The sequence below is a fragment of the Eucalyptus grandis genome, chromosome 7, assembly GCF_016545825.1.
Source record: "Eucalyptus grandis isolate ANBG69807.140 chromosome 7, ASM1654582v1, whole genome shotgun sequence".
NCBI lineage: Eukaryota > Viridiplantae > Streptophyta > Magnoliopsida > Myrtales > Myrtaceae > Eucalyptus > Eucalyptus grandis.
This window is the reverse complement of record NC_052618.1, coordinates 875,194-887,898: the sequence shown is the minus strand read 5'-3', so window position 1 is coordinate 887,898 and position 12,705 is coordinate 875,194. Positions and strand designations below refer to the sequence as shown.

The following is a 12,705-nucleotide window of genomic DNA, read 5'->3' as shown; positions in this document are numbered from 1 at the left end:
GTGGTGAAGGAGAGGCTTTGAGGACGATATGGAAGCAGTGGACGAGGGCGCACGCAGGCAAAGATGATTTCAAATACACGTTAAGCGTAACATAAAAGTTTGGAGCACATTATTTTCTCAGAAGTACCATGTTTATAAGAACATAGAAAGGTCTTGTGCCTTATCATCTATAGCCGGTTTGTAATTTACAAATTATCACCTATATTGTTGAGAAGCTATCCGAGAATATACTACTACATCATCATATAGGACATAACCTACTCCATTTAATATGTAAAGCGTGATAATTTGTATAATTGATAATATTGACAACGAATCAATACATTCCATGGTGAATCGATAGAGACGCTTACAGCACAAAAGTTCATTATATTTGCAAAATACATATGTACTATTTAACCATTGACCAAATCCTATCGCAAGATGCAAATCAAGGATCATAAGATATTGATAACGATGTCGCCAGGGATAAAAGGAATCGTGGAAATATTGACAATCTAATGAGTATAATGTCACTCAAAGAGAAGCATCTCTTGTAAGCTAGTTGATTTATTAGTCTACAACCAAAGTAGTTGGAAAATTGTCTTGTTTACACATTCATATTTAGCTAGTGATTAGGACAATCAAAAATGGTAGTTTTGCAAAATATGAATAAGTCTTGAAACAGGGTGTTTTCGTGCCCCCACACATGGTTAGAGATAAACTGGACTAGGACAAACAAAATTGGATAATGATGTATGGAGAGACAAACCAAGCTCAGAAAACTACTATCATACCTTAAAGGGATCTTTCTGCACAACGCGAAAACAAGCATTAATTCCTTTTCTGTCTAACTAGCTGTCTCTCTTTATTATTCACTTCTCCTTTTCGGGCTTGGCCATCTTCTGACCCGGTGACCACGAACAAGGCTTGGAAAGAGGCTATTGGCAAACTCAGAGGCCATGGTTAGTTCATTTATTTGCTCAAGTTCCCTTCAAGCCTATCAATTGCAGCCCCGACACCACTCCTTGCCCCTTCCCTTTGATCCATATCACGGGAAGCAGCCAAACTCCCTTCATTTGCTTTCTCCACCAGCTTCAAATGGAGCCAACCTGCACATAAGAACACCATACCTCAAATAAGGTGTCGAGTCAGGAAAAAAAAAAAGAAGTCCAGTCTTATTTCACATTTTCAGGTCAAGTTTCAGTTTGTGCCTCGTGAAAAGCAGCAGTGCTGTAAGACCTACAGACTGATTAACAAATCAGCAACATTTTCAGATCATTCTGCTAAGATATTCTATCCTGCAAACCCCCTTGGATATCTTGTTTCTTAACTCACTAATTTGAACTTGACCGGGACATCGTGCTGACTATAAAGAATCTCAGAATACAATCAAGCTTTTAATGAAGTTTTTCTGACACGGGCCCATTCTCATACTTACCAAGTGGAAAGCAAACTGCAGCCCCAAGAGCGGCACCAAGAGCAACATTCCTCGCACGCCACTTTAGTGATCCTGGTACTAACACAAAGTAGCGTTCAGAAAAGTAACTCTGTTTCCATGTAGGATCAGTTATTTAACAGCATAAGTCCAAAAATTGCGATACATTGATTTAGTAGGCCATTGCATAACAGCTAATAGACACTATCTTGAAGATGGGAAGTAATGTCTTACAGATCAAACCAAAGGTCGCAGCAGTGGCCGAACCAGCTCCAGCTATGTTAAAAACATCATGAACTCCTCGTTTCTCAGCTAGCAGATTTTGCAACCCATAAAATGCAGCAGTAAACACCCCGAGGCGCACTCCACCAATGATGGAGCCACGTGTAACTCGAATGAACCTTTTCTCCATTGCATCCCTCATTAGTCGATACTGCTCACGCTTGTCGGGTGTGCTCCCAAGTTTTAACATGACTTCAGCATCCTTGCTCTGCAAAACATAGCAAAGTCTTTTACCACCATCAGTGTGTGATAGAATTACACTGAACCACATGCCATACTTCATGAATTATCTGTAGAAGGGTCTCGGTTACCTAAATTCAAAATGGTTGGCCACGAAGTATGAAAAAGCATGTTAAACAGGAAGTACAAACACAGGTTGGAGCACTAAAATTCCAGTAAAAGAATACACTCTGCATCATTTGGTGACTAGATAAGGACACAATTGAAACTAAATGTGGTCATCTTTCTTATCAGCCAAAAAATGAAGGAATGTATGTGCAATTGGAAAAAAGGCCCACAACAAAGTCCCTTTATTTCCCTGTTCTTTTACCTAAGGGGTACTGATGGTTCTGGAATGAACTTTTGATACAGCACTTAGGAATTATCAGACAACACATATTTCTTGCTGAATTAATGGTGATTTTATGGCTTCACTTCATTACTGTTTCGTTCATCACCTCATCATAGCTCTAAAACAAAGAGGAAAACATGTCCCACCAAATGCCTTTCAAGAATAATAATCTCAACCACTGAAGAAAATATGATTTTGCACAGCATAACGGGTATATCATTATTACCACGTAATCAGTAAGGCCAGACAGATGGAACTGTTAAAGACAGTGCTAGATTGACTCGAGAAGGACATCTCTTGCTAAGGAAAACTTACAACAGAAGCAGCTGCCTCCTTGCCACCTCCATATAACATGCCAGCAAACACTCCAACAACAGTCGCAGTACCCCAGTTGACTGTTCCAGCCACCTTCGGAGAACGCTGCCCATCAAGAAGAGAACATTAGCCAGCACAGACATGGCAATCTAGCGTTATCAATCAAACAACTTGAGCATATGATGTTAATGCACAAACACACAAAGCTTGTCCTCATTAAGTTATTTCGACACATTGCAGTCCGCACCCTTTGCGTCTCGCTCGCTCCAATGCAACTCATTGTCTCAATGGGCATATAAAATGCCCACCTCCGACAGCTGATAAACAAGAGTTTTCTCCAAAGTCATGAAGAACGAATTACATGTTTCAACAGTCGATGATCAGTACAGACCACCGCTGCTGAAGATTCCCGTGCAACTAACAGGAAAATCAGAACCGAATTTTCGCATAGACATTTCATCGAGCATGTGGGCGACAACGCCCGTACTTCCAAGTTCCAATAAAACAGGAATCATCCCTCATTGGGTCGAGTCATTTTGTCGCGATGACACAAGACCCAGCATCAAAAATCAATCTTCCCGATCGAATGAGTCACTTTGAGCTCGACAGGCACAGAAAACGCCACGCGACATGCATTCTCGACCTACCCCGAATCACCCCCAAAAGAACCGCGACATCAAGGAACCGCACGAGGATCTCAGAGCTTACGGTGTAGATGGGTTCTTCGGCTTTGTCGGCAGTTTCCATGGGGCTGTGATTCCGGAGCCAACCGCGGAGCCGGGAAGACGAGGGAGGTCGGGATCTTCCCGCGACGGAGAGATCGAGCAACTGGGTTTTCGCCGGGAGCGTTTCTTGCTGTCAAAATGGTTAATGGGTCGAGCAGAATGTCGTGCTCTGGAGAGGTGAATCGATGGAGGTCGGTGCCGACTGCCGAGTAGTTCGAGACTGGAGTCGGCCGGCGATCTCCCCGACCGCTCTCTTCGGCGCCGAACGGGGAGAGCCTGAGAGACTGTCTTTTTCTCTTTTCTCTCGCTTTTTCGTTTTTGGTTTAATTTCTTTTGTGCTAGAGTTTGAAATTTTGGAGATCGAGTAGTCCTAATAATGCAATTACGTTGAGGTAATAATAAAACGGCTTCAAGCGAATATTATTATATTTTTTTAGGACATATTCAATGCATTCCAAAGGATTTCCTAATAAATAAATAGGAAAAAGTATGGTAGAAGGCATAGTAAAATTTATCATGAAAGTGCGAACAAGTCATACAACTCATGAAAAGTGTAATCAAATTGTAAAACCTTGTCAACTCTATTCACTCGGGTATTTTTGTTAACTCCATCTAGCTTTATTAAAGAAAGGCTTTTTTATAAAATATATATTTTCTCTCCCATGTGACAATAACATTGCAAAAAACGACATCGTTTTGGCATTATATTTTCATGCCACATAGGAGAAAGAAACTATTTTCTAAAATTAGTTAATACTACCAAAATCCTAAACTATGCCTACCATGATATAAATATACTAAACTTTTTTTGTGTCGCTAAAAACTCCAAACTGGCCCACTATACACAAATACCGTAGACTTTTTTTTGTGTGAACTCATACCAAGATGACAAATATTCCTAAATAGAACTGAAAAATTTTGGGGTGCTTACAGATTTTTAGTGAAACAAAAAAAGTTTGAGGCACGCAATTAGCATAAATTACATCAGAATTTTTTGTTAGCCTAATTGAATAGAGTTAGCGGAATGATTCGATTGCACCATTGAATAAAAATTTATGACTTGATTGTATATAAGTTTTACGATTTAATTGAACTTTTATAGCTGGTTTCATAACTTTCAATATACTTATTCAAATATATATGTATTATATATATATATGTACAGCACAAAGTAACTTATTCAGGAGAAACACGAAAAAAGAATTATTTAAAAGATAGAGAAAAACAAAAGCTCTGACCTTGGACACGTCAAAATTGAGGTGATGAGAAGGCCCACTTGAAGCTAATGCTTATCTATATGAATATATTCTTACAGAACCTTATCTGGCAACTGCGTTTTCATGCTTGTCGCATATAAATTGCCCCGGTGAATCTCTTTTTCTTATTACCCAAAAAAAAAAAAATTTGATTTAGCAATTCGATTAATATGTTGTAGTAATTTTGTAACAGTTATCTAAGCATTGTTGAATGGGAGTAGGTTGGATGAAATCTCAATTTTTTTAAAGCTGATTTAGCCATTTAGAATTTACTTGAAAGTTCATTCTCTTGTACGACTCTTTCATTGGTAAAAAGGGCGTGTAGGGGCAATCAGTCCTGCTGGCCCCTTTTGGGTGTTGACATAACTCTCATGTGTTGCAATGGAATATTTAGATTTTTTTTTTTTTTTGGTTGAAAATAAATTTCATAACTAACTCAAAGAGTTTAACTATAGAAGACTTGAATCAGAAAAAAGTAAGGCTCAAAGGGCTTCCGGTGGGTTGGACAACCAATTAAAAGGTAAAGACCCATTTCTATGTGTTTTTGCTAACCAATCCGCAAATAAATTTGACTCTCTACTGCAATAGGCCTACCTTAAGTTAGAAAAGCCCATAATTAAATTTCTGGCCTCAATAATGAGTGGTTCCAAAACCCACGTGCTCTATACTTCTCCTTTTAGTGTCTTTAAAAGTGTTTGACTATTTGACTGTAGCAAGAGGTTCTCTTTCGTTCGTGAGTGTAGCAGTTTTACCATGGCCAAAGTTTCAGCTTGCTCAGCCGAGTGTATTCTTACCGGTCTTACAAATCCATCCACCAATTCTCCATACTTGTTTCTACAAACACAGCTAATGGCGCCAATTGTTGATCCGACTGAGAAGGACCCATCAATGTTGATTTGGAGGGTTTCAATGCTCGAACCAATCCGAGTCTGAGGTGAGTTGTTCTAAGTGTTGTTGTCTTCTTTTTTGACTTTGCCAAGTTTGTATAGCACCGATTTTCCACCATGGCTGAGTTGATGATGTGCTTCGGGGTTGGCTTCTGTTTGCGGAAGACAAAATTGTTTCTTTCCCTCCAAATTAGCCTGAGGATAGCAACTAGCAAGTCGAAGCTAATAGAAATATGGTTAAAGTTGAGTAGCCATTCTTCAATTCGTCCAAGGCCATAAGGCGAGATTTTGATCTGTATTGCATGTAGAGGTGTTAAAACGGGTCACAAACCCATTTATAACCCATTTAAATCTTAAATGGGTCATAAATGGGTCACTTGTTTATAACAAAAGATAGTTAAATGGGTTTCACAATTATAGGTTTAAGATAGGTGGGTCTTAAGTGGGTTTTTAAATGGGTTGGGTTGAAAACTCATCTTTAACAAAAACATTATAATTCCTCCCTTCTCTCTTCAACTTTATAAAAATCCAAATTATAATTTTTTTATTTTTATTTTCTCTTTTCTTTTTCTTCCTTTTTTTCTTTCTTCTTTTTTTTTTTCTTTCTTTTTTTCTTTCTCCTTCCTCCTTCCGGTCGCCGGCACGGCGACCGCCAGGCGAGCCTCGAGCTCGCCGGCGTCGGCGAGCTCGAGCTCGCCGGATCTCGGTGAGGCGGAGGCCTCGCCGACGCCGTGAGGCTCGAGCCTCGCCGATGGCCGCGAGACTCGAGCTTGTCAAGCGTCGGCAAGGCTCGAGCCTCGCCGATCTGGCGAGCCTCGAGCTCGCCGGCGTCGTCGAGCTCGCCGGCATCGGGCGAGCTCGAGCTCGCCGGCGTCGGGCGAGGCTCGAGCCTCGCCGATTTGGCGAGCCTCGAGCTCGCGGCGTCGGCGAGCTCGAGCTCGAGGCTCGCCCGTGGCCGGTCGCCGCCGGCCGTCGTCGTGGCCGGCGGCCGGCCAAAGAAGAAGAAGAAGGAGAAGAAAAAAAGAAAAAGAAAAAGAAAAAAGAAAAAGAAAATTATATTTTAAAAATAAAATAAAAATAATTAAAAATAATTAAATTTCGATTTTTATAAATAATTATTTTAAAATTTATAAAAATTGTCCATTAAATTTATATTGTATAAAACTATTTTAGCAATACAATTTTTAAAAAAATAATATATATATAAAAGCTTGGAAGTATTTTAATAATATAATCTTTAAAAAAAAAAAAACATGGGAATAAGTTTTTCTAAATTTGTTAAATATGAAAATATTTTATTAATATGAGTTGGGTCGGGTCGGGTATGGGTTGGGTATGGGTCGGGTCGGGTTTGGGTCGAAAAATTTACATTAAACATTAATGGGTCATAAATGGGTTAATGGGTTAATTTGGGTCGGACCATTAATGACCCGACCCAAACCCGACCCAACCCACCCGTTTAACAGCTCTAATTGCAGGGTCCATCCACACTTGCTAAGTCCAAGGGCAAAGCAAGAAGATGTGCTCCACAGTTTTAGGGTGCTGCTTGCATAGATCACAGGTACTCTCCTCCACTATACCCCGCTTGAGTACATTTTCCTTTGTCAGCAGAGTATTTTGACATAAACTCCATAAGAAAAATTGAATCTTTGGGCTTGTATTAACTCTCCAGATTTTGGTTCCAAAGAGAGCGTGGGGATTGATGTGAGGATGAGGGTGTGGTAGAGGTACTCTGTTTGTCGAACTCTCTAATTTTGTTGTATCCGCTTTTAATAGTATACTCCCCTGTTCGGGTGATGGTCCAAACCATTTTATCCTCTTTCACTTGCTGACCTAATGGAATTGTGATTTTGTTGGCCGTTTCCTCATCAAATAGGTTGGTGATAAGCTATTCATTCCAAGTTGGGATATCTATTAGAATTAGTTCAGAAACATTCTTCGGTTCTTCACGATTCACTGGCCCTCATATAACTCCTCTAGGGAGCCATTTGTCTTCTCTAATGTTAATCTTTTTTCCATTCCTTACAGCCCAATTAATTGCGGGAATAACTGCGGGAATAATTTCATCTCAGCCCCTAAGGATGCTTTGCCAACTCCATGAAGGCCGATGGCCCTTTCTTGCTACCCGGAATTTGGAATGAGGAAAGTAAATGCCTTTCAGAATCTAGCACCATAATGATGAGGGGTTTTGCATCAAACGACATGCTTGTTTTCCTAGCATTGCTTTTTTTTTTTCTTTTTTCTTTTTTTGGTAAAGAAAATATATAAATAGCTTTGAACCAATGTACACAAGATCGGCGCCAAAACTTTCACTCAAAGAGACAACAAGTCTGAATGAGTAAATGGGAGCCGATGAAAGAAAGAAACACCCTAACAGGAGGGGCAAGAAGAAGAAAACCAAAAGGGCAAACTAACAAAAGCCACACTGGCCAAGACGGAAAGAGCACTGAAATCAGAAGTCTTCCAATGTAATTAAATCATGAAAACCCAAACCTCCATTATCCTTTCTAGTTTTGAGAACTTCTCACATTTTCCAGTGTAATCTAGCCTTCTAATCATAATTTTTCCACTAGAATTTTGCAATTTTCTTTTCAATGCTCTAACAATTAGATACTAGAATTTTAAAAATTGACATGGCATATTGTGGGATAGCTTGGAAAACTGCTTTAATGAGAATTTCTTTCCTTGCCCTTGATATTAGCTTTTCCTTCCAACCTTCTAACTTCATGTTCACTCTAGCTTGTATCCAGGCAAACATTTGTTTTTTCATTTCACCCAAATCAGAAGGAATTCCTAGATACTTACCAGGTTTTTTCGATTTCTAGGACCCGCAACTTAGCTAGCATATTCTGGCGAAGTCTATGGGGGCAACTTTTATTAAGGGATATGTTTAGTAGAAGTCCTAAAACTTGTCAAGAAAGTGTAATTGAGTCCTAAAACTTACAAAAGGTGCAATTAAGTCCTAAAAATTGTCAAGTTGGTTCAATTGAGTCCTAAAGTTAATATCGTCAGTTTACTAACAGAAATTGCTGACGTGGCATTGACGTCATATTTTAAATGATTTTTTTTTCACATGGCTTTTTAAAATTATTTTTTATTCAAAATCTTCAAAAATTAGATTAAAAACTATAAAGGAAAAGTTAAATTTATTTAAAAAAACAAAACTGTTCAAAAAAAAAAAAAAAGGCACCGATGGAGCTTCCGCCGCCGCCCATCACCGGAGGGGTGGCGACGATCACCGGCCTTGGGCGGGGTGGCCGGCCCTCGCCAGGGCAAGGCCTCACTGGCCCTAGGTGAGGGCCAGCCACCCTCGCCAAGTCGGGCGAGGACGCCCAAATCTAGGCACACTGGCCCTCACGGGGGGTCGGTGACCATCGCCCGCGCTAAGTGAGGCCTCGCCAGCCCTCGCCTGGGGTCGGCGATGCTCGCCTAAATTTGGGCGAGCACGCGTTGTGGCATCCCAAAATTCAAGTCATCCTCTAGAGGAATTAAAGCCAATAATTAGGTAATGAAAATTACCTATGGTTTATGTTTTAGCCATTAGTTTCCTTAAGGCTATGTGTTATTGTGCTTGTGATCATAAGTTTTTAAATTAGTATCAAAGGATAAATTTATGAGGATGATTTATTCTTTGGCCAAGATGAAAATTGAAAATTGAAAATATTTATAGAAAGGAATTTCAAAAAGAAAAAAAAAAAAAGAAAGAGAGGAAAAGTCAATTTTTAGGTTGGGCCTTAGTAGGCCCATTGGCCTAAGATTTTAGTGGGCCAAGTTAGTCGGCCCAATAAGGCCCACTAAAGGGGGCTGTCGACCAGCCAAGGGGAGGCCCAAGAGTGGCCGGATGGCTCAAGCCCAAGCCCAAAAAGCCCAAGCCCAAATTCAAAAATCCAATAGGACAAGTGGCACTAGACTCTCATGCATTGGCTTAAGGAAGAAGGCCATGCATTGGCTGGTTTGTAGGCAAGTAATCATGAGGATTTGGGGGTATAAGAGGGAAGAGAGGGAGAGGGTGGCCGGATTTCCTCATTTGGCTGAGAGAGAGAAGGTGAGAGAGAGAGAGAGATTTCGAGAGAGAGGGGGGAGCGGCCGAGAGAGAGAGGAGGAGGAACCGCCGTCCGTCCGCCGTGTGCCGCCGTGTTCACCGCCCTACGCCGTCGACCAACCGGTCTAGAGGCAAGTGGGAGTCCTCTAGCTTCTCTTGCATGTTTATATGTTGCTTGCATGTTGAATCTTTGAGTGTTTAAGTAAGAAAAACCGAAGCATGAATGATGTATGTTGAATGGTATTGTTGTTCGTGTTCGGATCGTGTGAGTCAGAAACTTGTTTGAGCTTGCATGTGTGTTTGGAGTCAGATTTTGGCTTCGATTTTTTCATGAAAGTTGTAGCTAACATCTTTTACTACAACATACTAAAATTTCGTGGAAAATAATGGATATTTGAGGGGTTAAAGTCTCATCCTACGGAGACTTCAGATCTGGAACGATTTCACTGACTTCTTGTTGGATTCGTGGTTGCATGTTGATTTGCGCTAAGAATCTCTCTTCTATTTCTTCATGAAAGTTGTAGGGGATATCTTAAACTAAAACATACTCAAATTTGAAGTGAAACGAACAAGTATAACCTAGTAAATCGACTAGATCTTGAAGACGATGATTCTGGTGATGTATTCCGAGACACCCGAGACTTCATGGACATAGATGATGACTATACTCTGGTTATTCGACTTAGATCTCTTCATGAAACTTGTATAGGACACCTTTATGTATAACATATCCGAATTTCAGAGGAAACGAAAGAGAATAGGTAGGTGAAATCTCAATATTTCGGAGATGTGTACACTGGACGATGCGGTAATGAATCCAGAAGCTTCGTGAGACTGTATAAAATAATATAAAAAGAATCTGGCTTAGAGTTCTTCATGAAAGTTGTACGAAAATGTCTTGGATATAACTCAGTAAAATTTCATAATTTTTGGAGGCCATATGGATATTTTAATCGAATTTCTTCGGAAACCGTGCATTCTGGTTTCATCCGAAAATTATATGATGTTTTGTGAAAATTGGGAAATTGTGTGAAATGCTATTTGGCCATGTATTTTGTATGAAATTATCATCCTATTGGCTTGTTTAATATTTGCTGTAATTTTTATAATTTTGGGAATTTGTGGATATTAAATTTAATATTTATGGAAATGACAAAGGTTGGAATTTAAATAAATGAATAAATAAATAAAGAAAAATAAAATAAAATAGATTATTTTATTGGCCATAAATTCCATTAATTTTATAAATAATTATACCATGTTGCATTGTATGATGAGGTCTTGATGTATGCATGACATTGAATTGAGATGCATGTGTGAATTCCATGCCAAGTATGACTTGTTTGATGTCACGTCATATGCCATGCTAAATTAAGACCGAAATTGGTGAACATGAATAATGTTAAATGAGGAGATTGTTGTGGTGGATGATGATGCTCGGTGGCCTAGTGGCGTAATTCCGGAGATTCCCCGGGAGTGTCGAGATGCCCGGTGGTATACGGTACGTAATTCCAGGAGAGGCCTGGTGGTATGTCGGTACATAATTCCGAAAGCCCTGTCGGAGGTTTTTGCCCGAAGGGAATGCCTTGCGATGCCAGGATTGGGGTGCGGGATGCCCGGCCAGGGAGTGTAAATGCCGGAAGCCCTATCGGAGGTTTCTGCTCGAAGGGAATGCCTCGTGATGCCAGTTGGGATGCGAGATGCCCGGAATGTGGGGGGCCGGATGCCCGGTGGCTTGGGAGGCTGAATGCTGAAAGCCTCGGAGGTCTTTGCCCGAGGGGATGATGAAATTGATGAATTGAGAAATGGGTGATGTGGTGATCAAATTAAAAGCTAAAAGTGGAAATTAAACTATGATATGATATGCATGATGATATACATGATGATATGCATGATAATGATGGTGACGATGATGATATGTGATGTGAGATAATGATGATCACCCATGGCATGATATGCATGATGATATGCATGATGATGATGGTGACTATGATGATATGTGATGTGAAATAATGATGATCACCCATGGCATGACATGCATGATGATGATGATGATGATGATATGTGATGTGAAATAATGATGATCACCCATGGCATGACATGCATGATATGCATGATGAGGATAATGATGATGATATATGATATGGCATGCTGACATGCATGATGATGATGATATATGACATGATATGATGATGATATATGATATGGCATGATGCTATGCATATATGTGTGATATGATGATGATCACCCATGGCATGACATGCATGATATGCATGATGATGATAATGATGATGATATATGATATGGCATGCCGACATGCATCATGATGATGATATATGACATGATATGATGATGATATATGATATGGCATGATGCTATGCATATATGTGTGATATGATGATGTCATGATGATGATGACATGTGTATGGTATGATGGTGTCATGTATATGATGATGATGACATGTGTGTGATATAATAATGTTATGATGACGATGATATGAGTATGACACGATGATACACATGTATGTGTTATGACTGTGGTGATGATGCATGATAGTATGCGCATGGCTTCAAGGTAAGTAATGCCTGCAATGCATGTATGACTTGTATGATGCATTGAGTGGTTATTAGATTCATTTACCTGCTGAGTGGTTGTACTCACCCCTTTTGGGGAATAACATTTCAGATTAGTAGATGGTTTAAGCGGTTGGATATGACCGCAAGGAGAAGGATAGCAAAGGAGGGAACCTTTGGACGCCGACACTGGTTGATGGACCTTAAGCATACGATTGTGGGAGGAGATGTCGGTCATCTTTTGAAGTGTAGCCGAGTATAGTAAACTACGGCATTTTGATGTACTGACTAAAGATGTCCATCTGCTCTATGTAAATAAACGTGTTCGGCTTTAACTTATATAAGATGTTTAGTAGGTGTGCATCGTTTTCTGAATATAGGGAATGGAGTTTGTTAGATGTGCTTCCGTATACGAATTGCGCAAGGGACCTATCAAAAAAAGAAAAAAAAAATGTAAACCCCCATGGTTGTATGAATCCGCTGCAATTGAAATGGTATCAGAGTGACATGTTATTAGGAAAAGTGAATGGTAAGCGAACTGTGGCGACCCTAATCGGATCGAGGGTCGTCGAGGGGTGCCACACGCGTCGTCTGACGAGGCCTTGTCGGACAGGTCCGAGGGGGAGGAGCAGCCGC

At 40.2% G+C, this 12,705-nt stretch overlaps 1 protein-coding gene across 1 annotated transcript; it reads right to left on the bottom strand.

The window, feature by feature from the left end:
• Positions 1 to 614: 614 nt before the first annotated feature.
• LOC104452457 lies at positions 615 to 3,656 on the bottom strand. The gene is made up of 5 exons (XM_010066929.3): positions 3,294 to 3,656; positions 2,586 to 2,690; positions 1,652 to 1,907; positions 1,421 to 1,498; positions 615 to 1,091 (listed from the first exon to the last, which is right to left on the bottom strand). The coding sequence occupies exons 1-5, from the start codon at positions 3,330 to 3,332 to the stop codon at positions 955 to 957; spliced, it is 615 nt and encodes a 204-aa protein (XP_010065231.1). The 5' UTR covers positions 3,333 to 3,656; the 3' UTR covers positions 615 to 954.
• Positions 3,657 to 12,705: the final 9,049 nt, after the last annotated feature.